The following is a 27,238-nucleotide window of genomic DNA, read 5'->3' as shown; positions in this document are numbered from 1 at the left end:
TGGCTTCTCTTGTTGGATAGCATGGGCTCTAGGGTGTGCAGGCTTCAGTAGTTGTACAGGGGCTCAGTGGCTGCAGCTTGTAGGCTGTAGAGCATGGACTCAGTAGTTGTGGCACATGGGCTTAGTTGTCTCGTGGCATGTGCAATCTTCCCAGATGAGGAATTGAACCAGTAAGCAAGGTGGATTCTTAACCACTGGACCACCAGGGAAGCCCCAGCATGTTGTTTAATCTTCATATTTTTGTGGTTTTCCAATTTTCTTATCGCGATCTCTAATTTCATACCATTATACTTGGAAAAGATGGTTGATATGATTTCAGTCTTCTTGAATTATTGAGACAACTCATGACTTAATATGTGATCTGTCTTGGAATATTCCATGTGCACCTTAGAAGAATGAGTATTCTGTACATAGCTTTGAACTCCATCTCACCTAATATGTCCTTTAAGGCCAGCTGTTTCCTTATTGATTTTTCTGTAAATGATCTATCCACTGCTGTAAGTGGGGTGTTAAAGTCCCCTACTGTTGTTATTGTATTGTTTTTAATTTCTCCCTTTAGGTCTGATAATATTTGCTTTATATATTTTGGTGCTCCTATATATGTATAAATGTGTATTTATAAATATATTTTCCCTTCCATCTAGTCTGTGTGTGTCTTTACTTCTGAAATGAATCTCTTTTATGTATACATAGATACATACACACATGATGCAATTGTATGTACATACACATACAAGGGCATACTACTTAGCCTTAAAAAATAATGAAATTTTGTCATTTGCAACAACATGGATGAATTTAGAGGGTCAGACAGAGAAAGATAAATACTGTATGATATCACTTATATTTGGGATCAAAAATACAACAAACTAGTGAATATAACAAAAAAGCAGACTCACAGATACAGAGAGTAAACTAGTGGTTACAAGTAGGGAGGGGCATTATGGGGGTGGCCGAATGGGAGGTACAAACTACTGGACGTGAGATAGGCTACAGGGATATACATGGGGAATATAGCTAATATTTTGTACTAACTGTAAATGGTGTATAACCTTTAAAAATCATATAAAAATTTTTTTAAAAATCAGGTGCAAAAAAGGTGTATTAAACCAACATTAAAGAAACTTGCAAAAATGTAAAACATACAACTCTAAATACAAAATTTGTTGTTTTGGAAAACAGTTATTTTTTATAAAAATATTATTTATGCTAGTATTACTGGGTTTATTGTTATTTTTAATGATACTTTTATGTCTCCTTGGTTTTGAAATCTAATATGGTAAATATTAGTAGATTCAACCCACATAAACAAAAGCTTTGGGGGCACGTCAGTAAATTTTTAGTGTATAGGGGACTTCATACCAGAACTGGAGGTATAGAGAGTGCATTGTGTTAAGGAGAGGCTAACAGCAGAGAGGACTACTTAGACAACTTTTTCAGGTATCTAGGTCATTGATTTTGAAACCCTTTGTGCATATATACCCATTGAAAGAATTATCAAAAGCTATATTCTTTATGAAACATTTTAAAATTTTATATGGTTGTAAATATTTTGTAAAGTATTATAAATAATGACATTAATATAAGGTGTATCAATCCTTTAGAGATATACAGTGAAATCCAAATGCCACAGCAACTTGATAAAGATTGTCACCCACTTAAAAAGGTATAGAAAGAGACTGTCTTTTTGATAGAAACTTTATGTTATTCCTTTTTCTCTTTAAAATTATGTTTACACCTCCCTTCTCAGAATTCTGCATAATGTATTTTATTTTGCACTTGGAATATATCTTGATAATCTCCTCTGTAACCAAAATACATATATAAATTGAATTAATTTTAAAATTTCCTGTGACCACAAAACTATTCATTTTTTTCCTTCTGGATTGAACTATCACTGAAGTTACTGTCAGGGTGCAATTTCCAATGCAATATAAATGAATTATTAATTTGGATTAGTTATTTGACTAGTTCTTTAAAAATGTTTATTGCAATCATTTCTTAATGAGATATGGAGTTTTTTTTTTCCCCCTCCAACTAGTCCATATAGCCTTAGATAAATATTATTTACTGTTATAAGGGGACCAGATTCAACATAAATTCCAAGTCTATTTTTGTTTTTGTAAGCACAGAGAAAACTTTTTTGTATAAATGAGATGGAAATGGAGTTTTGTTATGTCATTCACGTTTATGACTTGTGATAAGCAAAACAATATGCAGTGATCTACTGATAGAATTTGTTAGCTGGCAATTTCATTAGATCCATCCTGTTTTCAATTTCATAGAAAACAAAGAATTAAACCCACTTGATTTTCAAAAGTGGATTTACTACCCAATCATTAGGGTCTTTCATTTTCTCAGTTTCCAGGAAGTATGCCAAAATTTTTTTTTCAAATTCAAATCATGGTATTACTCTCATGTAGAGGCATCTTGTTTATACATTTATAAAAAGTTAAGAAACAGAATATTAATTTTGATACAGTATTTTAAATAATGTTTTATAATTTTTAAATACATGATTTAAATATGGCAATCCCTTGCGCTATCTCAAAGATTGAGTCACTTAATGAGGAATGTCCTTCATTCAATCTGCTTAGCAATACCAGGCCTCATAAACAAATACACTTATTTTCCAACAGAAAAAACCTTAGTTCATTTTTCAGTTCAAGTAATTAATGTTATGAAATACTGTTTTTAAAAAAATCATTATAAACTATAGAACACATGTGCAGAGAGACAAGTTTACAATGAAGCTAACAAGGCATATCTGTCAGAGTTCCTTCTTTTTGAGATTCTTTCTTTTCTAATTTTAAATATTCACTTTTATACCTAACTTTATATTCTTATAATAAAGAAGGCCCCTAAAGCTTTGGGCCCTGTATTTCTTCCTGAATATCTGGAAAGATTAATCACAAAGGAAATCAGGATAAGCTTATGTGCATGCATGCATGCTAAGTCGCTTCAGTTGTGTCTGACTCTTTGCGACCTCATGGACTGTAGCCTTCCTGTTCAGAGGAGGACTGCAGGCTCCTCTGTCTGTGGGATTCTCCAGGTGAGGATAGTGGAGTGGATTGCCGTGCCCTCCTCCAGGGCAGGATAAGCTTAAGATGATATATATTTAGTATAATTAATTTCCTTATTAAATAATTAAGATAAATTGCTTCTCATTACTTAATTTCCTAATACATAATACAGAATAAAATATTGTTAAGATTATGTTTTATGAAGTAAGGCATATGGTAAAAGGCCTATTACTCCTTCAGTAAATAAATGTTTTAGGGAAATTGAACTCTGATGTTTGACTTTGTGCTGCTCAGTCGCGTCAACTCTTTGCAACCTATAGACTGTAATTCACCAGGGATTTTCCAGGCAAGAATACTGGAATGAGTTTCCATTTCCTTCTCCAGCATATCTTCCCCACCCAGTGATCCAGCCCATGTCTCTTGCATCTCCTGCATTGATAGGTGGATTCTTTACCAGGATTGCCACCTGGGAAGCCTGATGTTTGACTTTGGGGACTCACTAATAAGAAGCTTGTATAAAAATCAGAAACCTTATCATTGATCATGATCAAGATTTTATGTGTTTAATGAAAAAGAAAGCTATATACTGCTAGAAACTAATCAGATAGTATATTGTTTTATTTTCGTAGTAGCAAGTAAAAATATTAAGTGTTTTATGTAAGTAAATGAGGTCAACTAATTTTTACATATTTCAGAAGGAGTTGACAATATATTTTAACTAACTTATTGAAAAGTAAACACTAAAGTTTGAAAGAAATAATAATTTTTATCCATCACATTTAGCCACCATATTTTTTAAAATATGTAATTTCATTTAAAAGAATCATTGTCATCTATATTGCTTTTATTGTTCACAAGTGTTGTTTAGCTTACAGCTTGCCCTGTAGGTTTGTATTAAGAAGAACTAAGGGAAAAGGCTTCTGCTGAGATTTTTTTTTTTAATTATTAAAGCAGGGTTTTGAATTAATGACAAATCCTTATACTGCTCTTGCTATAGAGCCCCTTGGAAATATTTGTATATTTTTCTGCTTACTCCTCACCTGGTTTGAAGATCTCTGTACTAGTCATGAGATAAAGATCTAACGAAGACTGTAATGGCAGTATTGGATTGGGAGGCTGATTGGAGACATAACTAAGACATACTAAAGAAACTTAGTGACTCAGTAGACTTTGGAGTGAGAGATGAGTCAAATATAATTCTTAAGATTTTGAGTTTAGGGAGTTAGATAGATTTGATGTCATTCATTGATTGCACAGAGAAAGCAAAATAATCTTGTACAGGTGGGCTGGATTTCTTTTTGCCTATGGAACTTTAATGTGTAAATTTTAAGTAAGTCTGAAACATAAAAGAAATGTCAAAGATAAAGTGGCTGTAAATTTGGGAGACCTTAGTGTGTAAGTGGATGATACTATCTAAGGGAATTTTTTTGAACGAGAGGAAAAGCTCTGATTATGGAACTTGGGGGAAACCCAACTTTAGAGAATTGAGAAAAGGAGGGAACGTGCTGGGGAAATGCCATTAAAAACGAATCTCCTCGCAACCCAGAAAGCCTCTCCCCCAAAACAGAACAGAAAGAAAACACTTTGGTTACTGAATAAACATTAATCCAGAAAGTAATATGCACCATAAGCAGTCTGCTAAGAGGTTGCCAAAAAACAGAAAGAAATCTCACTCTTGGATATGGCCAAGCCAGTTCAACTCGTTCCATATATGTTCTCAGGATAAACAGTAACTAGTCCTCAAGTAAGAGGACTCGACAGCATCATCTGTCACACATAAGTTCATCCTAAATTCACTTAGTAATAGGAGTGCCCATTTGTGTTAGCTAATTGGCTTTATCCAAAGGAAAAATAAACTTCTCATATTTTTATGATAGGAGATAGTTTTGCAACTTGCAGGAGGCACCAGCCCAAGTTAGGCTCCTGCCCTCCCACTTAAACTGGGATGTAGGGGCATGATCTTCCTTGATAACTGCATTCTGAAGAGGTGGTTTCCAGGTTCTTGAGAAAGACATTGCTATATGTAAACCTGGCAAGAGGCTTTTAAACAAAAGCTTTTAACAAGATTTTTACATATATTTCAAATAGAGAATTCACAATTCTACATTTTCTAAAGTAAATGAGAAGAGAGTCCTTTCTCTCCTTTTCTACATGGGCTTCTTTTTTCCTTTGTATTTATCCTTACATATATAATGTGAAAATGAAGGGAGAAATTACAGAGTGCTTTCATGAAAGCCAAAGTAAGAGAATATTTTGCAAAGGTTGAGGAAGTAGCACTCCTCTTCAAGGAGGTTATATTCCATTTGTGGGATTAACATAACTAAATATGTAAATTTTTAAAATAAATATTAAAATAATGGTAAATTGTGTAGTATAGACTGAAAGTACAATAGAAATTCAGTAGCATGAGGTCATAAGACCTTAAGTAGTTAGAGAAGGATTTCTAGAAGTGAGGAACCATAGGCTGAAGGAGAGAAGGAGATTTTGAAGGAGAGATTCAGTTCATATAATTCATATTTTAAATCTAAGTTTAAAACAGATCTTTCGTTATTCTCTATAATGAATATAAACATTGTGGACCATGATATGCATAATCCATTGGCCAAAATTCTCCCTTGGGTAGTGTTAATACTTGAGGGAAAGGATGACACCATTTTCCCCTGTGACTTTCTATTTTCTATGTTCCCTCTTTTAATCACCCCCTTTCAGATTAACAGTTATTTGTTTTATATGTTAATAGCTTCAAGTCTTCTCCAGCTTAAAAGGCACTTTTTTCTTTAGGATACTTGCATGCATGCCAAGTCACTTCAGTTGTGTCTGACTCTGTTTGACCTTATGGACTGCAGCTTGCCAGGCTCCTCTGTCCATGGATTCTCTGAGCGAAAATACTGGAGTGGATTGCCATGTCCTCCTCCAGGGGATCTTCCCAACTCAGGGATCAGACCCTTGTCTCCTGCATTGCAGGCAGATCCTTTACCATCTGAGCCACCAGGGAAGCCCCTCTAGAATACTTACCTGGATTCATTTTAAGCTTAACTTGGAAAGATCAGCTTTTTTTTTTTTTTTTCCATTTCTTTGAAAGTACTGTGCAGTTAACCTTGGTGTTAAGGAGACAAAATTAATTTCTTTTTTTTTTTTTTTGCTTTTAGTTATCTTTGTGTGTTGTGGTTCCCAAGACCAGCCTCAGGTTTGATCATTCACTGGAAGGACTCATAGGACTCAGCATACAGTCATAAGCATGACTATGACTCTTACAGAGAAAGGATAGAAAGAAAAATCAGCAAAAGGAAAAGACTCTGTGGCAATGCCTGGAAGAAACCAAGCACATGTTTTCAAGTGTCCTCTCCCAGTAAAGTCACATGGGACACACTTAATTCCCCCAGCAATAAATTCTGACTACACGTGTGAAATGTCATCTACTAAGGAAACTTAATAGAGACTCAGTGCCCACAGTTTTTATTGGAACTGATCCATGTAGATATTTTCTGTCTGGCATATACCAAAACTCTAGACTCATATTGTCTACGGAAATGGTTTAGGTGCAGTAAGCCACTTCTGTCATTTAGGGAATTGTGGAAACCCTCCTGAATATAACATCCCAGGTGCCAGTCAAGTGTCAGCATTCAACCAACAGACCTTTTTGATGATTGCAAACTCAGGCCTGATGTGTTAACCCTTTTCTGTACACCTTGTTTTTTATTTTGTTTTTAAATCCAGTGATCTGCAGGTAAAATCAAGAGTTGGCACATCAAGTAACTCTTTTAAATATATTACAGGTATGCACCAGAATCACTGACAGAGAGCAAGTTTTCTGTGGCTTCAGATGTTTGGAGCTTTGGAGTGGTTCTGTATGAACTTTTCACATATATTGACAAGAGTAAAAGCCCACCAGCGGTCAGTATGCTTTTTGTTTACTTTCATTTTTTTTTTTAACATGAGAAAAGCGTTTCAAAAGAATAATAGTAAACTTAGGGTTATTTTAGAGTTCCTATTGGTTATTTATAAGACAACAAGCAACAAAATAACCCCCAAACTAACTCATTAAATTAACTTGAGGTTTTGAAAGGTGGGGATTGTAGTACTGTTTAATATATTCTCTTTATATTATTTTTAGTAAATCCAATAAACTCATTCTTCCCAGGAATTATTGCAAATGTTAAACCTTTTAAAATAATATTTTTTCTATTCATTGTATAATTTTAATATAGGACAGTATAGAAAAGAAAATGAAAGTAATCTCTAATTCAGCTACTCAGAGGTAACCACTTTAATACTGTAGTATGTTTTCTTTCAGGATTCTTTTAATTTTATATGTAAAAATTAAATTTTATTAAAAAGTTTTATTTATAAAATGAGTCATACTGTACAGTTTGCTTTCCTGCTTTTTCATTAGATTATAACATGGACATTTTCCTATGTTAGTAAATACTTACTACAAATATGACTTCTAATTTCTTGGTGATGTTTCAACATAAAGATATAGTTTCTGGACAATCATTTTCTGTTTTTCAGCCTTTTAAGTAACACTCATTGAACATAGTGGCTATCCTTATATATAAATATTTATGTTTATCTCTGGTTGTCATCTTAGAGTGAAAATGTAATTATATGTGAAATATTATGAGCTCTTACATATAATAGATTTTGATGATTTCAAAATGCTCTCCAGGAAATCTGTATCTCAATTAGACTCTCAGTAGCTGTGCATAGGGGTATGTATTTTATCATTTGTCCGTGACGACTGTTACATTCCCACGCCAAATTGATGGGAGAGAAGTTGTAGCGATTTGATTTTAATTTGCATTTCTGCCTTTAGTGTGCTTGAGTACATATTTATTGGGCATTTGGGGAAAGTGCATGTGTGCATTGTATCCTCATGTACTTTGCCCATTTTTATATTGGTAACTTTTCTTGCCAGTATACAAGAGTCTTCTGTATTTAAATAAATGTGTTCATTGTAAATATTCCTCTACCTTATGGTTCAGACTTTAATCTTATGAAATTTAAACATATGAACATCTCTCCATTCCATTTATGCTTTAATATTCATTCTGCATTTTTTTATGTCCTCTTCTACATTCAGCTTTTTATTTCAACTGAAATGTGATATGATGTGTTAAAACAAAGTGTGTTTTTAGTTCACTGGTTTTGAATTCTTCTCAGGGGATTTGTTTTGAGGGTGTTATAGTTACAGAAATGGCATTGTAGAGGTTCCACATTTAACAATCTTTTATGAAGTATGACTGAAAAGGAAGTTTTTGAAGTTAAAATAGTCTTTAAAAGTTTTTAAAAGTTTCAAGGTAAGGAAACATACATACATGGGATTTTTCCCATTTACTGGAAGAAATTGAGAATTCTGCTTCAAATTAAATGTACCAAAAATATGTGATTAAAAAGTAGGTTTGTGTTTCAGGAATTTATGCGTATGATTGGCAATGACAAACAAGGACAGATGATTGTGTTCCATTTGATAGAACTCCTGAAGAATAATGGAAGATTACCAAGACCAGATGGATGCCCAGATGAGGTAACAAAAATTTTTTTTATCCACAGTAATCATGCATTTTCTTTCTCTTTTTACCCAAGGATTTCAGGTCAGTTTATGCAGTTCACTGGACTTTTAGATAAATAGCATAAACATGACTGTGGATGTAGGTATAGCCATGACATACGCCTCTATGAAAAAATTAAGTGGGAGTTCCGAATTCATGTCTTCACCAATTAAAAAATGGCGCTTTGTGTTCATTGTAATTTTGGTTTATTTTCCCTTTTACAGATATATGTGATTATGACAGAATGCTGGAACAATAATGTAAACCAGCGCCCCTCTTTCAGAGACCTAGCAGTTCGAGTTGATCAAATAAGGGACAACATGACTGGATGAAAGAAATGAACTTCACTCTGAGACCAGGATAGACTTACAGAACAAAGTTTTGTATTTCACATTGCTGTGGACTTTTGTTACGTATATCATTATTATGTATATCACAATATTTGCCAGCAAAAGTGTGGAAATACCTGCTTAAAACTTTCGAAGTTTAGTGAGTTTTTCTTCATGAGGATACCAGCCAAAGACATTGATGAAAAGTCCTTAGCAAAGAGTTTTGTAAACTACTTGGGGAACTTGATCAGTCAGTTAACATCACTTTTCTTTGGCAAAAAAAGAAAATTAGACATTTTTCAACTAAGAATTATAAGTGATTAAAAAATTGTAAGTTTTAAATATATACAGAATACGTATGTACAGTTTTTACCATAGTGAATGTGTGACACCTTGGCATCTTGTGTGATGTTTTACACAGGGGCTGGCGTTCATAAATAATGTTTTATAATTTTTCCATAGTTCTATGATAACTTCACTCTATAGACAAATTAAGATGCTCAGATAATTGAATATGCACCTTTTTGTCCTCGCGCATTTATGTCACTGGCCAGCAATATAAGCAGGTGTATACTTTAGCTTGTTGTTCTGTGTACTGTAAATATTTTTCAAAGCAAAGGGAACAAATGTTTAGTTTTATTTGTATAGGGAATTTTCCTGACCCTCTAGAATACATTTTGAAATGGAACAAGTTTACAAAGATTAACACAATATATTTTCTTATTTGTCTCCCTTGTATCTGTTTGTGGCACGTATGTTTTTTAAATATAACTATCTCCAGATTTTTTCTAAGACCACCGTGAACAGTTTTCTTTTAAAATTTTGAGATTACAAATGCCAGGAATATTGTCATCCCTTGAGCTGTTGGTTACCAATAAGATTCTTCAATCCCTGGGACCTATGGTCATGCATTAAATTTAAGTGTAAGCTATAATAGAGATTTTTTTTTTTTCATATATATAAGCCTACTAAGATGCACAGTGGTTTAGGAATTTTTTTCTAAAGAATGTATATTTTAGGGATTTCAGAAATCTATTGCGATCATAAAAGAGATCTTTTTTGTTGTTGTTAGATTCTTATATACAAGGGAGAAATTAAATTGATTTTTTAAAATTATTATTAATTTTATTCAAAAATGCCAGTAGAAAATTCTTAATGTATATCTTGAAGAAAAATGAGTGTTTTCAATTAAGTATAAAGGGTTGTTTATTATTGTTGTCATTTTAGTGCTACTCCATTTTAGACATCATACCTAAAATATGGTGGGTTTGTGTGTGTATGTGTGTTATTTATATAAAGTTTAAAATACTTGGAATTTTGGTTAGAAAGAAAATAGTTCATTTTCAGTGCTATATGCTTCTATATATATATTTTTTTTTTTTTACTTAAAGACTTTAGATTATCTTTCTAACTTTCAGAGCTGGTTTTTTAAATGCTTATTATATAAGAAAAAAAAATGCCTCACACATAAAGTTTGAGTTTTTTTGTTGGAAGGAAAGGGAAGAAATGCTTTTTATGTTATCTTTATTTTTATTGAAGTACAGTTGATGTACAATATCATACAAGTTTCAGGTATACAACATAGTGATTCACAATTTTTAAAATACATGCTTCATTTATAGTTATTATAAAATATTGGCTATATTCTCTGTGCTGTACAATATATCCTTGTAATTTGCTTATTTTTTTTTTTTTTTTTTTTTCAGCATCAACTTTATTTATTTATTTATTTATTTTCCCATCCTGAACCCTCCTCCCTCCCCCTCCCCATACCATCCCCCTGGGGGATGTTTATGTTATCTTTAAAGTATTTGGGCTTCTTTCATAGCTCAGTTGGTAAAGAATCTGCCTGCAATGCAGGAGACCCTGGTTCGATTCCTGGGTTGGGAAGATCCCCTGAAGAAGGGATAGGCTACCCACTCCAGTATTTTGGGGCTTTCCTTGTGGCTAAGCTGGTAAAGAATCTGCCTGCAATGCAGGAGACACCAGTTCGATCCCTGGGTTGGGAAAATCCCCTGGAGAAGGGAAAGGCTACCCACTTCAGTATTCTGGCCTGGAGAATGCCATGGACTGTATAGTCCATGGGGTTGCAAAGAGTCAGACACGACTGAGTGACCTTCACTTACTTTAAAACATTTTACCAAATGTAGTTACCAAACACACAAATCTTCTAAAATGATAATGTATTGGATTTTAAAAGATTTCTAGTAAATATTTTGATGAAAGTTGACTATAATTTTTATTTAATTTGTAAAAAGACTCCTCCAGGATCTGTATATGTACTGTTAATGCACTTAAGAGATCTTCCGTTCTGCTACTTTTCAAGTCAAAAATAGCATATCATATATGTTTGATTTCACATTTTTGTACTAAAACTTAGGTACCTGAAGTAGATTCTTAAAAGTTGATAACATTTTGTTTATAAAAATAAGAATGTTAACTAGATTTCTTTTAAAATAGTTTTTCTTTTAATGCTTCAGTTTTTAGTTTTAGGAGAAAATTCCATATATCTAAAGTTTTTAGATGGAATGACTGCTTTATTGTAAAATTCTAAGTTTTCAAAAGAATTATTGTTCATTGAGTGTTTATGATGTTTTAAATTTTGATTCCGACCTTATATAAAAGGAAAGTAAACTTGCCGCTGTTTAGTTGATTGTGCATAAGACACAGGTAAGTAAGTATTGTACCAGTTAATGCCAGACAGCTTCTTCAAATTAATATTCTTCAGAAATGAGGGTAAAGATTTTCTTTAAAATCTGTGATTCTGTAAATATTCCAGTATTTTTAGTTACACAATCTTTATGTAAATAATCCCCTATATCCATGGCTACCTACTTTGGGAAACAGTCACTTTTTCATGTTATTTATATATGCTGCCGGTAGCACTATAATTTGCTATGGAAGAGTGCTTTCTTATAACCCAAGACTTCTGCTTTAAAATCAAGTGAAATTTTTATCACAACCATAACTTGATATTTAATTTTATTTAAACAATTTTGTTATGGACATTAGAGGATACTGCAGTTCTATACATAGGGACTCATTTTGGGGCGGCATGATGTCAGATTGAGACGGTATTATTTTCATCGTTGTGCCTTTTGCATGTTCCTACAAAATTGAAATACTGATGTAATCAATAATTCAGAAGTGAGTGATCACACCATCGTGATTATCTGGGTCATGAAGATCTTTTTTGTACAGTTCTGTGTATTCTTGCCACCTCTTCTTAATATCGTCTGCTTCTATTAGGTCCATACCGTTTCTGTCCTTTAGTAAGCCCATCTTTGCATGAAAATTTCCCTTGGTATCTCTAATTTTCTTGAAGAGATCTCTATAGTCTTTCCCATTCTATTGTTTTCCTCTATTTCTTTGCATTGATCCCTGAAGAAGGCTTTCTTATCTCTCCTTGCTGTTCTTTGGAACTCTGCATTCAGATGCGTATATCTTTCCTTTTCTCCTTTGTTTTTCTCATCTCTTCTTTTCACAGCTATTTGTAAGGCCTCCTCAAACAGCCATTTTGCTTTTTTGCCTTTCTTTTTCTTGGGGATGGTCTTGATCCCTGTCTCCTGTACAATGTCACGAACCTCCATCCATAGTTCATCAGGCACTCTATCAGATCTAGTCCCCTAAATCTATTTCTCACTTCCACTGTATAATCGTAAGGGATTTGATTTAGGTCATACCTGAATGGTCTAGTGGTTTTCCCTACTTTCTTCATATGAAGTCTGAATTTGTCAATAAGGAGTTCATGATCTGAGCCACAATCAGCTCCCAGTCTTGTTTTTGCTGACTGTATAGAGCTTCTCCATCTTTGGCTGCATGGAATATAATCAGTCTGATTTCCATGTTGACCATCTGGTGATGTCCATGTGTAGAGTCTTCTCTTGTGTTGTTGGAAGAGGGTGTTTGCTATTACAAGTACGTTCTCTTGGCAAAACTCTATTAGCCTTTGCTTCATTCTGTACTCCAAGGCCAAATTTGCCTGTTACTCCAGGTGTTTCTTGACTTCCTACTTTTGCATTCCAGTCCCCTATAATGAAAAGGACATCTTTTTTGGGTGTTAGATCTAAAAGGTTTTATAGGTCTTCATAGAACCATTCAACTTCAGCTTCTTCAGCATCACATTACATACCTAAATATTAAAATATTTTCTAAATTACCAATTTTGTTTCACTTTATTACAGTATATTCATCTTAGGTTAAAATATTAATAATTTCTGTTGTGTTTATGCCAGATGTTATTGCATAGTACAGGGCCTAAATATTTTTCTCTTCCAGCCTTACAAATTTATAAGGAAAAGCCTTATCTCTAAATGAAACATCAATCAACATTAATGTTTCTTAAAGTTTTTAATGAGCATTTTCCATTATAATGCCTTTCTTTGCTTAGCAAATTGTTTAACATCTTATTTTGAACTGTAATAGATTGATGAAATCATTAAAAGAGTTCTAGGAGTCCCTGTTCTAGTTATCCATAGCATTAAATTTTGTGAACAATTATGTTTTTAATAACTGTACCAGGAAGAACTCTTAATAGATGCTGTTTATTGAGGTCAAGCATGTCACCTCTGAGCAATGTGAACAGAAAGTAGCATAGCATTTAGGTCTGACTACAGGTAAATAGCATTAATAAATGGTGCAAGGTGGTAAGGAAAAGGCACATAGCAGGACATTGTAGAGGCAGCTGGATAAGAACTTATTAGTTGCAGATGATAAGACATTGCAGATGATAAGACATTATCAGATACAAGTATACTGAAGACACAAATGAAAGTATGCAACAGAAAGTTTTATCAGTTATCCTTCCAAGAACATAGTTGAAAATGTTTAGGTGCTTCTCACACACAAAGAGATAATTAAGTAGGTAGTATTTTTAATGAAAAAGTTTGAGTATTTCAAACTCTTAGAAAAATGTGAATCTCAAAGCATGAGTTTTCTAGTAGTATTGAGTACAAGCTTGTGAGTTGGACTTTATTAACTGAAACTAAAAACATTAGAGAGCAAAAAAATCATAGACACTATAGAAAATAGAAATGAGAAATACAAACCTAAACACACAAACTTAACAATTATTTAAATACTTGAAATTTTTTCAACTTCAACAACTTGAAATACACGATACTTTATTCTTCTGCATAATTTGTTGAAGATTGCTGTAAACCTTTATAACTATCCCAAATTTTAATTATGTAAGAACAAAATTTATTTTATGTCCTTAGTAACGTTCAAGTTTTTGGATTAATTTTGGTTGGAGAAGAAGGAAAAGAAAGTTGTTTGCAGAATCTTGACTCTTAATAACAAGTAACTGAATTCTCCAACAATACTGATTAAAATACTTTTAATCTTCATAACCCAGGTATCTAAGCCCTTGAGTGCAAGCTGCAGGTGGCCAGATCTAAATGACAAATCTAATGTAGTTTCTGTTGAATGGCAGAAATTATTATCTGCTGTTCACAAAGCATTTTAAAAACAAAAATAGTCACTATTTCCCACAAATTCTGCCAGAATATTGTTTTCTTTCTTTCCTTCTTTAAAAAAATGTTTTAAATACTTGTTTCTATCAGTAAGTTTGAGTACAGCATTAATCCCCTCGTACCAGTTCTTTTCCTTTCTGTTATTAGTTTTGTAACATTATAATGTAACTTACTGAATAGGAATTCTTGATAATATAGTAAGGGTATTGGTGATTTAAAAATTTGAGACAAAATCTTACCTTTTTATTGAAGGACTTTGAGAAACGTTGAATTCTAAACCCTGAGTATATCATTATAATTCCTTAAGGTGGCCCCATTTACTTCCTAAATTACTATTATAGAGGAATAAAACTCCAAAAACTGAGATTACTGTAGAGGACAATCTTTTTCCTAATAATGTTTTGGAAATCTGAGACCTAAAGAACAATGTATGTGGTGAGGGGGAAAGGAGATTTCTAGATTCTGTCAGATGTCAAACTTGCATTTAATGGGAATTTTTTCTAACATCTTGAATTTCTCTTATTTTAGGGTTACTATAATAAATGTAGAAGGTGTTGACTTTTAAAAAAACTGCACAATGTGAGAGTTATGAATTAAATTTTGTTTGGGGCAAAATGAGGACCCAGGAAGCAGCATCTCAGACAGCTCTAAGAAACTGTTCCAAAGAGGCAGGGGGGAAGAGGGTCAGTATATATGTGATTTTGGTGAAGGGGGATACATGCAGATCAAGCACTTTTTTCTTTTATTTTTAAGAAAGTTTCTGCTAGTCATGAGCAGTTGACATCATGAAGGATTTTAGTGCTTTCCTAGATAGGAGATTCAAGAATTGGGCTTATAAAATCTGCTCCCCAAAATATCTATCTGAAGACCTGTCCTGCCAGTTTTTCCCCCAGCACAGTGTGCCTCATTTCTGCTCTCCATCCTAAACTCCTTTAAGGGGTGTTGAAAATAAGCAGCTGCAGCAGCACATGATTTAGTCTTTGTAGAAGTAGATGGCAAGTGCCAGTTTGTAGTTGACAAAGGTTAGAGGATGGATAGCTCAGTCAAATGCCAAAGTATTATGGCTCTAGTAGTTATCTAGGCCATTTTTTTACAGCTGCTCCAACGTGGGCACTTAATTTTCAGATTCTTAGTACAGTCATTTTTCTTTTCTAAACTTAAAAAATAAAAGATCATGTCCATATTGTATACCCCTTCAGACCTTCCTACATATACACTCACCAATACTGACACATGCAGGCTCCCTGCGACTTTAAATTTGCATCAGATAATTCAAATTAATGGTTGCAGTAATGAAGACATAACCTCTTGATAAAATCCTAAATCCCATTCATGTGTTGAGAATAAAGAAGAGTAGATAGTGCAGTTATGGGTATAGTTACGGATATATAAGACATGAGTAATCTTCTGTGAGGGTCAATCCTGATGGTATTTCATCTTATACTTCCCTGTTAAATAAACATACAGACAAAACCAAGAGATTTAAACTTTCAGTTCTGCAACTTTCAGATACCAGCCCTAATCATGATGGTTTTAGAGAATCTAGTTTGGTGTGGCCCCAAATATAAAGGATCCATAGAAAGAATTTCTTGGGCCTGGGCCTAATATGAGAGTTGGAGTTTCATATATAAACTTCTCTTTAGAGCATGCTTTTTCAGCAGAATTGATACCAACTCTCAGGGGTGAACAGTGACAAAAAAAAAAAAAAAACTTATTTTTTAATGTATAAAGCACAGAAATACAGTACATAAGTAGATAGGCAGTAATATAAAATTCTCATGGTGGAAGAGACTAGGAGAAAATGACTAAAAAGTTCTTTGTAGATATTAGGGATAATGCAAAGAATGTTGAGAAACACTGCTCTTAAGTGTACTCATGTAGACATGGGCCAAACCAGTACTACCTGAGAAATGACTTCAGTTAGAAAGGGAAGATATGTCAGTGTGAGAACACTGAGTGTATTGGATCTTTAAGCATGCATGCATGCTAAGTTGCTTCAGTCGTGTCCGACTCTGTCCACCGCCGTGGACAGCAGCCCACCAGTCTCCTCTGTCCACGGAATTCTCTAAGCAAGAGTACTGGAGTGGGTTGCCATGTCCTTCTCCAAAATATACTAAATAGTGTATCTGAACTAAGAAAAATTAGTTGGTAAAGTCACCTAATTTTAACCTCTCTAGAATTTAAAGGTTTTCCTTCATAGATGGAAAAATCGAGGCTTTTTCAATGGAGTACCTCCATGAGAACCATTTTGTTGTCTTTGATTTTACATTTCACAATAAATCAGTTAAGATATAATTGTCTCAAAAAACTTAGGGTATCTTAATGATATGCAGTGTATTAGCAGTTTTTCTTCTTGATCATAAAAGGAGATAATAACAAAGATATTAAAACCATGGCATATTACTGTATATTAAAGGCAGAATAGGGACTTCCCTGGTGCTCCAGTGGCTAAGACTGCTCCCAATGCACGGGACCTAGGATTGATCCATAGTCAGGGAACTAGAGATCCCACATGCTGCAACTAAGACCTGGTACAGCCAAAGTTAAAAAAACCTCAACATTCAGAAAACTAAGATCATGGCATCTGGTCCCATCACTTCATGACAAATAGATGGGGAAACAATGGAAACAGTGACAGTCTTTATTTTCTTAGGCTCCAAAATCACTGCAGATGGTGACTGCAGCCATGAAATTAAAAGACACTTGCTCCTTGGAAGAAAAGCTATGACTGGCCTAGACAGCATTTTAAAAAGCAGAGATATTACTCTGCTGACAAAAGTCTGTCTAGTCAAAGCTATGGTTTTTCCAGTATTCATGTACGGATGTGAGAGTTGGACCGTAAAGAAAGCTGAGCACCGAAGAATTGATGCTTTTGAACTGTGGTGTTGGAGAAGACACTTGAGAGTCCCTTGGACTGCAAGGAGATCCAACCAGTCCATACTAAAGGAAATCAGTCCTGAATATTCATTGGAAGGACTGATGCTGAAGCTGAAACTCCAATCCTTTGGTCACCTGATGCAAAGAACTGACTCATTGGAAAAGACCCTGATGCTGGGAAAGATTGAAGGTGGGAAGAGAAAGGGATGACAGAGGATGAGATGGTTGGATGGCATCACTGACTCAATGGACATGAGTTTGAGTAAGCTCTGGGAATTGGTGGTGGACAGGGAAGCCTGGTGTGCTGCAGTTCATGAGGTTGCAAAGAGTCGGGCAAGACTGAGCGACTGAACTGAACAGCCAAAATAAATAGTAAAAATAAAATATTGAAAAAAAAAAATAAAGCCAGAATTTCTATACAGAAATAGTAAAGAAACTAACACCAGCAAATGAAGATCATATCTATTCTATGAAATTTACCTAGAAGTCAAAGCATTAGTCTTTGAAAAATGCTACAGCTTTTTACATTCTGTGATATCCATTGTAATGGTTGTGATGTTATTTAATGTGGTTTTCATTTGCATTTCACTAATGATTAATGATCTTTTTTTAATGATTTATTTTAATTGGAGGCCAATTATAATATTCTGGTAGTTTCTGCCATACATTGACATGAATCAGCTACAAGTGTACATGTGTCCCCTTGTCCTGAACCCCCCTCCTACCTCCCTCCCCATCCCATCCCTCTGGGTTGTCCCAGTGCACTGGCTTTGAGTGCCCTGTTACATGCATTGAACTTGACTGGTCATCTATCTCACATATGGTAATATACATGTTTCAATGCTATTCTCTCAAATCTTCCTACCTTTGCCTTCTCCCACAGAATCCAAAAGTCTGTTCTTTACACCTGTGTCTCTTCTGTCTTGCAGGTCATCATTACCATCTTTCTAAATTGCATATATATGCATTAATATACGGTATTGTTTTTCTTCCTGACTTACATCACTCAGTATAATAGGCTCCAGTTTCATCCACCTCATGATCTTAAGTATCTTTTAATATGTAATTTTACTGGTCATTTTTTCATCTTTGGAGAAATGTCTATTTAAGTCCTTTGTCCATTTTAATTAAGATTGGGTTCATGTTTTTAGTTGTAGAAGTTCTTTCTATGTTCTGGATATTAACCCTTTATCACATATATAATTTTAGATATTATTCCCATTCTGTGGATTGCCATTTTATTCTGTTCATTGTATCCTCTTATGCACAAAAGTTTAAAATTTTGATATTTTCCAGTTTATCTACTTTTACTTTCAGTGTCATATTCCAGAAATCATTGCCAAATCCATTGTCAGAAGAAAACACTGGGAAAAAAATTCTTAAGTGTTTTATGCCTTTAACTCTTAATATTTAGGTCTTTGATCCATAATTTTTCTATATGTTGAAAGATAGTATCCATATATATATATATATATATATATTTATTTATTTATTATTATTATTTTTTTTGCATGTAGATTTCTAGTTTTTCCAGCACCACTTTTAGAAAAGAGTATCTTTCTTCTACCAGATGACTTTGGGATACCTTTGTTGAAATGTGTTTGACTGTATACATGAGAGTTTATTTCTGAGTTCTCTGTTACATGCTATTAGTTTATATGTTTGTCTTTATGCCAGTATCACATTGTTCTTATTACTGTAGCTTTTATTTTAAGTTTTGCAGTCATGAAGTGAGAGACTTCCAATTTTGTTGTTCTTTGTAAAAATTGTTTTGGCTATTTGGTGTCCCTTGAAACTGCATATGAGGTTTAGAATGGGTTTTATATTTCTGGGAAAAAAATCATAAGGATTTTGAATGGTATTACATTAAATCTGTAGACTGTATTTAGGGTACAGGTAGGGCTTCCCTGGTGGCTCAGATGGTAAAGAATCTGCCTGCAATGCAGGAGACCCCGGTTCAATCCCTGGATTGGGAAGATCCCCTGGAGAAGGAAATGGCTACCCACTTGAGTATTCTTACCTGGAGAATTCCATGGATGGAGGAGCCTAGCAGGCTACAGTCCATGAGGATGCAGAATCTGACACAACTGAGCAACTAACACTTCACTTCATTTCACTTTCAGTATCCTCTTAGGTAGTTACCTCATTTTATCCACACAACTCTATGAGGTAGACACTATTATTTTTTTTGCTTTAAATATGTAGACACTGACATTTAGCAAGATACAATAAATTTAGAAAGTGGAGAAAGAAGGGATGTTAGAGTTTGAATTTAGGCAGTCTGACTCCAGGAGTTTGCCAGAGTTTATAATTGCTTCACTATGCTGCCTTTCACAGCTTTGGCAGCATACATATAAAGCAGCAATAAACTAGATAAGCTTTCTTCAGTGATATTTCTCAGATGGCAAGATGACAAAATCATTTCAGTTTCCAGTGAAAATTATTTGAACATATTTTTAGTTGGACTGTCACTTTCTGTCCCTCAAAACAAACAAACAAAAAAAAAACCCTACAAGTGCACAACAGTGTGATAAAATGTAGAAAACAAGTGTTTTTGTAGAAAGAACAAGGTAAGTGATGATAATGAATTTGCTAGATGATGAGAGAAAATTGAAAGTAAATGAACTTAAAAAAAAAAAAAACTTGGGAAGGTACAATATGACTGTGAGCTGAATAGGAAGGAGCAGGTGCAGCAGCTGCCAGGAGGGCGAACACAAGGTTTCATGTTCACCAGAATGCAGGGCAAAAGCAGTGACTTCATAGGCGCCTAGGCCAGACCTACCTGCTGATCTGTTGTTCATTAGTGGTCTGGGAAAGCAGGGATGGCTGTGGCTCTCCCTGGGGTAATAAAAACTGGTGTTGGAAATATCAGGGAATGTTCATCTATCAGAACTCTTGGGGGAGACAAGTATTTTGCTTGGGTCTATAGTACCAAGATAACATCCTGTAGGCTCCAGTGCTGGAAACACTGCCTAACTGGTTTAATCGCCATTCATTCCCTCAAAGTATGATGCAGCTTGGACTAGAGAGATGGGGACAGAAATGGAAAGAAGTCGGTATGCTATTGTGGTTTGGATGGAAAGGATAAGAGAAGAACAAAGCAACTAGATGGAAGGAGTTTAAACCAGAATTCCACTTTGGAGATGTTAAATCTGAGATGCCTAATAGATATCGAAGTAGAAGGAAAGCCCAGAAATGTTACACAGGCAGTCATTTAAAATAATGGATATAGTTAAGCTAACTAAGGAAGTGTTAGATAAAGACAGCGAGTAGAGGATCAGGACCTGAGACAATCTTAACATTTAAAGGTTAGACTGAGGATGAAGACTGAGCAAGGAAAGACAGAGTAGTCCACTTCAAGAAATAATGTTGTTCACTTGCTAAGTCATGTCTGACTCTTTGCAACCCCTTGGACTGCAGCACACCAGGCTTCCCTGTCCTTCACTATCTCCAGAGTTGGCTCAAACTCATGTTCATAGAGTCAGTGATGCTATCTAACAATCTCATCCTCTACCACCCCCTTCTCTTTTGCTTTCAGTCTTTCCCAGTATCAGGGCCTTTTCCAATGAGTCTGCTCTTTGCATCAGGTGGCTAAATTATTTATTGCAGCGTCAGCATCAGTGCTTCCAATGAATATTCAAGGTTGATTTCCTTTCGGATTGACTGGTTTGATCTTGTTACTGTCCAAGGAAATCTCAAGAATCTTCTCCAACACCACAATTCAAAAGCAGAAATTCTTTGGGCCAAGCCTTCTTTATGGTCCAACTCTCATATCTGTACATGCCTACTGGAAAAACCATAGCTTTGACTATCCGGACCTTTGTCGGCCAAGTGATGTTTCTGCTTTTTACTATTCTGTCTAGGTTTGTCATAGCTTTTCTTCCAAGGAGCAAGTGTGTTAATTTCATGGCTGCAGCCACCATCTGCAGTGGTTTTGGAGCCTGGAAAGTAAAATCTGCCACTGTTGCCACTTTATCACCGTCTATTTGCTATGAAGTGGTGGGACCGGATGTCATGACCCTAGTTTGTTGAACATTGAGTTTTAAAGCCAGTTTTTTCACTCTTCTCTTTCAACTTCATCAAGAGGCTTTTTAGTTCCTCTTTGCTAGCTGCCATTAGGGTGGTAGTATCTGCATATCTGAGGTTGTTTTCTGTCCCAGCAACCTTGATTCCAACTTATGATTTGTCCAGCCTGGCATTTCACATGATGAACTGTGCATATAAGTTAAATAAGTGTGATGATATACCACCTTGTTGTACTCCTTTCCCAACTTTGAACCAGTCTGTTGTTCCATGTCCAATTCTGATTTGCTTCTTGACCTGCATACAGGTTTCTTAGGAGACAGGTAAAGTTGTCTGGTATTCCCATCTCTTTAAGAATTTTCCAGTTTGTTGTGATCCACAGAGTCAAAAGCTTTAGCATAGTCAATGAAGCTGAAGTAGATTTTTTTTTTTCTGTAATTCTCTTGCTTTTTCTATGATCCAACAGATGTTGGCAATTTGATCTCTGGTTCCTCTCACTTTTGTAAATCCAGCTTGTACATCTGGTAGTTCTTGGTTCAGGTACTGCCGAAGCCTAGCTTGAAGAATTTTGAGCATTAATTTGCTAGCATGTGAAATGAGTACAATTGTACGGTAATTTGAATCTTCTTTGCCATTGCCTTTCTTTGGGATTGGAATGAAAACTGACCTTTTCCAGTCCTGTGGCCACTGCTGAGTTTTCCAAATAACAGTATCATCTTTTAGGATCTGAAATAGCTCAGCTGGAATTCTGTCACCTCCACTAGCTTTGTTTGTAGTGCTTCTTTTTTAAGGCCCACTTGACTTCATGTTCCAGGATGTCTGGCTCTAGGTGAGTGACCACACTATCATCTGGGTCATTAAGATTTTTTTTTTTGTACAGTTCTTGTGTGTATTCTTGCCACCTCTTCTTAATCTCTTCTGCTTCTGTTAGGTCCTTGCCATTTCTGTCCTTTATTGTATCTTTGTATGAAATATTCGTTTGGTATCTCTAGTTTTCTTTTTTTTTTTAATTTTATTTTATTTTTAAACTTTACAAATTGTATTAGTTTTGCCAAATATCAAAATGAATCTGCCACAGGTATATGTGTTCCCCATCCTGAACCCTCCTCCCTCCTCCCTCCCCATACTATCCCTCTGGGTCGTCCCAGTGCACTAGCCCCAAGCATCCAGTATCGTGCATCGAACCTGGACTGGCAGCTCATTTCATACATGATATTATACATGTTTCAATGCCATTCTCCCAAATCTTCCCACCCTCTCCCTCTCCCACAGAGTCTAAAAGACTGTTCTATACATCAGTGTCTCTTTTGCTGTCTCGTACACAGGGTTATTGTTAGCATCTTTCTAAATTCCATATATATGCATTAGTATACTGTATTGGTGTTTTTCTTTCTGGCTTACTTCACTCTGTATAATAGGCTTCAGTTTCATCCACCTCATTAGAACTGATTCAAATGTATTCTTTTTAATGGCTGAGTAATACTCCATTGTGTATATGTACCACAGCTTTCTTATCCTAGTTTTCTTGAAATGATCTCTAGTCTTTCCCAGTCTATTATTTTCCTCTGTTTCCTTGCATTGTTCACTTAAGAAGGCTTTATCTCTCCATGCTATTCTCTGGAACTCTGCATTCAGTTGAGTATATGTTTCCTTTTCTTGTTTGCCTTCACTTCTCTTTTCTCAGCTATTTGTAATAAAGGAAGATAATCAGACACAGTTATGTACAACATGGTAACTTGACACGACAATAAAGGAAGAAAGACTAATAGATGATGAATGTGAGGGAGAATACAAAATTGAAATGGGCAGGATCATCTGGCCCCCACCTTCCAGTGCTGCTCCCCTCTTCATCCCACCTTGTTCCCCACCTCATTGGCCATGGCCATTCTTGGCATTCCTTATGAGTGATGGCATCTCATCATGGTAGACCACAGAGATAATAAACTTCAAGACTATCACATGCAAAAAAGTGCTGGAACACAAGACAATAGCTATCTTAAACCGTTAAGGATAAAAGACCTTACCAATCAGTGTGCTTCCCTCATAGCTTACTTGGGAAAGAAACTGCTTGCAGTGCAGGAGACCTGGGTTCGATCCCTGGGTCTGGAAGATCCCCTAGAGAAGGAAATGGCAACCCACTCCTGTATTCTTGCCTGGCGAATCCCATGGACAGAGGGACCTGGCAGGCTACAGTCCTTGAGGTCGCAAGAGTCAGACACGACTTAGTGACTAAACCACCACCACCACCAATCAGTAATGAGAAGTCTGAAAATTATCTGAAGGACTTCGAGTCACGCAAATGTAGAAAGATTGTGGGTAAAGTACTTAAGATATTGATTCAAAAATTCACTGTTAAAGCTATAAATGGATCAAGATATGTTTTGAGTTGTCCTTGTAGCCTGAAAAAAGTAAGCTGAAGCCAGGAACAAGAGCTGCTTTGCACATGAATACACATTTGCCAAGATCCACTGTTTTATAGCATGTTTCATGGACACAGATAATCCTTTTTTCTGAGACTGGGCTGTTATCAGATTATCAAATTGATAGAGGTGAAAGAACTACCTCCTACAAACCTAGAATTATTCCATTGTAATGGTAGTATGGCTAAAAGGCTGTTGTATGAACAGCCAGTTACAGGGAAAACACTAATAGCAAGAGCTGTTAGCCAGCTGGACTACAATTTTCTAAATGTATATAGCTCTGCTATAGACAAGTACATTGGTGAAAGTGCTCATTTGATCAGAGAACTGTTTCAGTATGCCAGAGATTATCAGCCATGCATCATTTTTATGAATAAAACAGATGTCATTGTGAGTATTAGCTTTGTGAAAGTACTTCACCTGATAGGTTCAGAGGACTTTAATGGAGTTACTCAAATGGATGGATATGATACTCTGCACAGAGTTAAAATGATCATGGCTAAAAACAAGCACAGTGAATCCTGTTTTGCTGTCTCCAGGTAAATTAAATATATATTTATAAGCAATATTAGATATACTGAAAATCTATGAAGGTACCATGATAAAATAGGTTATTTAGAAGTACTTGTGAAGCTTTCAGAGAGCTTTAACAGAGCAGACCTGAGAAATGTATGCATTGATACAGGTATGTTTACAATTCATGCTGATATAAGTTTGTAGTGTAGAAAGACTTTATGAAAACAATCAGAAGTGGCTAATTTTAAGAAGCTGAGCTTAAATTGGACTACATGGTTTTGACAGCTACATGACACTGGTTTAACATAAAAATCAGTTGAAAATGTATGCAATAGCAATAATCTCATTAAAATTGTATGAATTAAAAATACTTGAAAATAAAGTAAAAATGTATAGCTTATAACAGAAGTTAAATAAAAATGTATAGTTTATAACAGATATAGAAATTAAATATATAAACACAAATAGCAGAAAAGACAGGAGGGGTAAATGGAAGTATTGTGTTGACAAGGTCTTAAACTGCATGTGAAGTGATAAAATATTTGAAGGAATCTGTAATAAAGATGCATATTGTATCAAATTTTAAGAAATAGCAAAGTAACCAACAAGATAAAATGAAATTTTAAAAGATTTCAACCCAACAGAACGCAAGGAGAAAAAGGAACAGAAATCACATAGGATAATAGCAGAAGTATAGATTTAAATCCAAACCATATGGCTAATTAAATCCATACCATATTGATAATTACATTAATCAATGATCTAAACTTCCAAATAAAAGGCATATATTGTCAAACTCAATGAAAAAGCAAGAACCAACTACACGCTGTTTACAAGGAACCAATTTTAAATATAAAGATGAAAAGAGGTTAAGAATAAAAAGGTAAAAAATAATATATGATGGAAACACTAATCATAAGAAAGCTGAAGTTGCTATATTAGTATCAGGAATATTACCAGTGATAGAGGGAGACATAATAATGAAACTATTAATTCAGTAGAAGATAGATACAACATGCATGTAGTAATTTTTAAATACAGGAAGCATAAATAAATGAGCTAAAAGAACAAATAGACAAGTGCAAAATTATAGATATTTCAGTACTTTTCTCTGACAGAAAAAACAGCAAGATCAGTAAAGATATAGAACTCTGAGAACAACACAATCAACCAACTTCAACTAACTGACATTTATGAACTACTCCACAAACAGCAGCATGTACATATAGCAGAATATACATTCTTACCAAGTGTTTAGAAATAGGACAGTTATTAACCAACACAGATGCAAACAAAACAAAGTAGGGGCCAAATAAATGAACTCCAGACAAAACAGATGGATAATTTCTGCTCATGATCTTGACATCAGGAACATTGAACAAGATGCTAGGATTAAAATCTTGGTCTAGCTCTACCCCTAACTAGCAAGTAACAACATGAAGAAGCCTCAAGAGGCTGCATAATATTAAGGTACCTCAGCTTTCATTCATTTTTTTCCTACTTCAGGATTGCTCTAAGGAGTCCATAAGGAAAATATGAGTGTTCTATCTAAATTAACAAAATCATTGTTAATACAATTACAGATATTAACAGACAGGCACTAAGCTAAGAAGCTAATTAAATATACCCTAGCATAAAAATTACTAAAGTGTGTAGGTAAGTATATAGATGGCAGATAACATACTTGGTAAATCTCATAATTTTCTAATTGACACTTTGGATATATATGTTAGGAAGCTAATAAAACTCCATTTTTATTCTTAAACTACAAGTACAGACCTACACTTCTTCAAACTAGTTCAAGTGTATCACTGTATTTTGGCTTACAAGGCAACTCTCAATGGAGCAGTTTCATCAAACACCCAGCCAACTTACTGTATCACTCAACCATGATATGATATAATCTATCATTTTATATCAAAACAAGTGACTAAAAATTAAAGTGAATGGTGTACCCTAGAACTGGTTAAAAAATTGTATCTATTAATGCACTGTAAATGAATATAACAGATACACGTGGAAAAGAGCTTTGGTTCTAAAAAATAACAGAGCCAAATAGGAATTTAAAATTTTAATTGAAAAGAACATTACAGTGCATATTTGGGAAAGAAACTAGAAAAATATTCCAAATTATACTTACCCCCTAATTAATGGCAGAAAATAGGAATTTCACTTTGGATTCTTTGTATAAGCTTTGCTCTAATTTGTAACATTAAAAGATTTTCCCATGTGGACATAAAGTGGAAAAACATACCAAAAACTTAGTGCTATAGTACCTATATTGAGTTAAGATATGCAAGCACATAAACAGAATTTCTACAATATTCATACTGTGAATATTAACAGTGATTGTCAACCTTTAACCTACTTAAGAATGACTCAGAAGGCCTGTAAAAATGCAGACCAATGAGCCCCATACCCAGAGTTCTAATTCAGTAGGTCTGGGAGAGGACCTTAGAACTGCATTTCTAACACATTCCCAGGTGATGCCGACACTGCACTCTATTCTGACCAAGCCTGAATAAGACTTCACATTATGGCTGCGATCCAAAAGTCTACAAATAATAAATGCTGGAGAGGGTGTGGAGAAAAGGGAACCCTCTTACACTGTTGGTGGGAATGCAAACTAGTACAGCCACTATGGAGAACAGTGTGGAGATCCCTTAAAAACCTGGAAATAGAACTGCCTTATGATCCAGCAATCCCACTGCTGGTCATACACACTGAGGAAACCAGAAGGGAAAGAGACACGTGTACCCCAATGTTCATTGCAGCACTGTTTATAATAGCCAGGACATGGAAGCAACCTAGATGTCCATCAGCAGATGAATGGATAAGAAAGCTATGGTACATATACACAATGGAGTATTACTCAGCCATTAAAAAGAATACATTTGAATCAGTTCTAATGAGGTGGATGAAACTGGAGCCTATTATACAGAGTGAAGTAAGCCAGAAGGACAAACACCAATACAGTATACTAACGCATATATATGGAATTTAGAAAGATGGTAACGATAACCC

The 27,238-nt window shown here is 34.8% G+C and overlaps 1 protein-coding gene and 1 pseudogene across 7 annotated transcripts in view; both read left to right on the top strand.

Annotated features, from left to right (window-relative positions):
* Positions 1 to 10,018, top strand: part of JAK2 (Janus kinase 2) — a 117,288-nt gene extending 107,270 nt beyond the window's left edge. For 6 of the 7 annotated variants that reach the window (XM_061425371.1, XM_061425373.1, XM_061425372.1 and 3 more), the window contains 3 exons: positions 6,800 to 6,917; positions 8,437 to 8,550; positions 8,800 to 10,018. In XM_061425371.1, the coding sequence (XP_061281355.1) occupies positions 6,800 to 6,917; positions 8,437 to 8,550; positions 8,800 to 8,907 (340 nt within the window). In that variant the 3' untranslated portion in view covers positions 8,908 to 10,018. The other variant, XM_061425376.1, reaches the window with a different exon arrangement.
* Positions 10,019 to 10,700: 682 nt separating this feature from the next.
* LOC133252624 (26S proteasome regulatory subunit 10B-like) lies at positions 10,701 to 26,756 on the top strand (annotated as a pseudogene).
* Positions 26,757 to 27,238: the final 482 nt, after the last annotated feature.

Source organism: Bos javanicus, chromosome 8 (assembly GCF_032452875.1).
Source record: "Bos javanicus breed banteng chromosome 8, ARS-OSU_banteng_1.0, whole genome shotgun sequence".
NCBI lineage: Eukaryota > Metazoa > Chordata > Mammalia > Artiodactyla > Bovidae > Bos > Bos javanicus.
The sequence above is the reverse complement of the archived record's forward strand: the minus strand, read 5'-3'. Positions and strand labels throughout refer to the sequence as shown.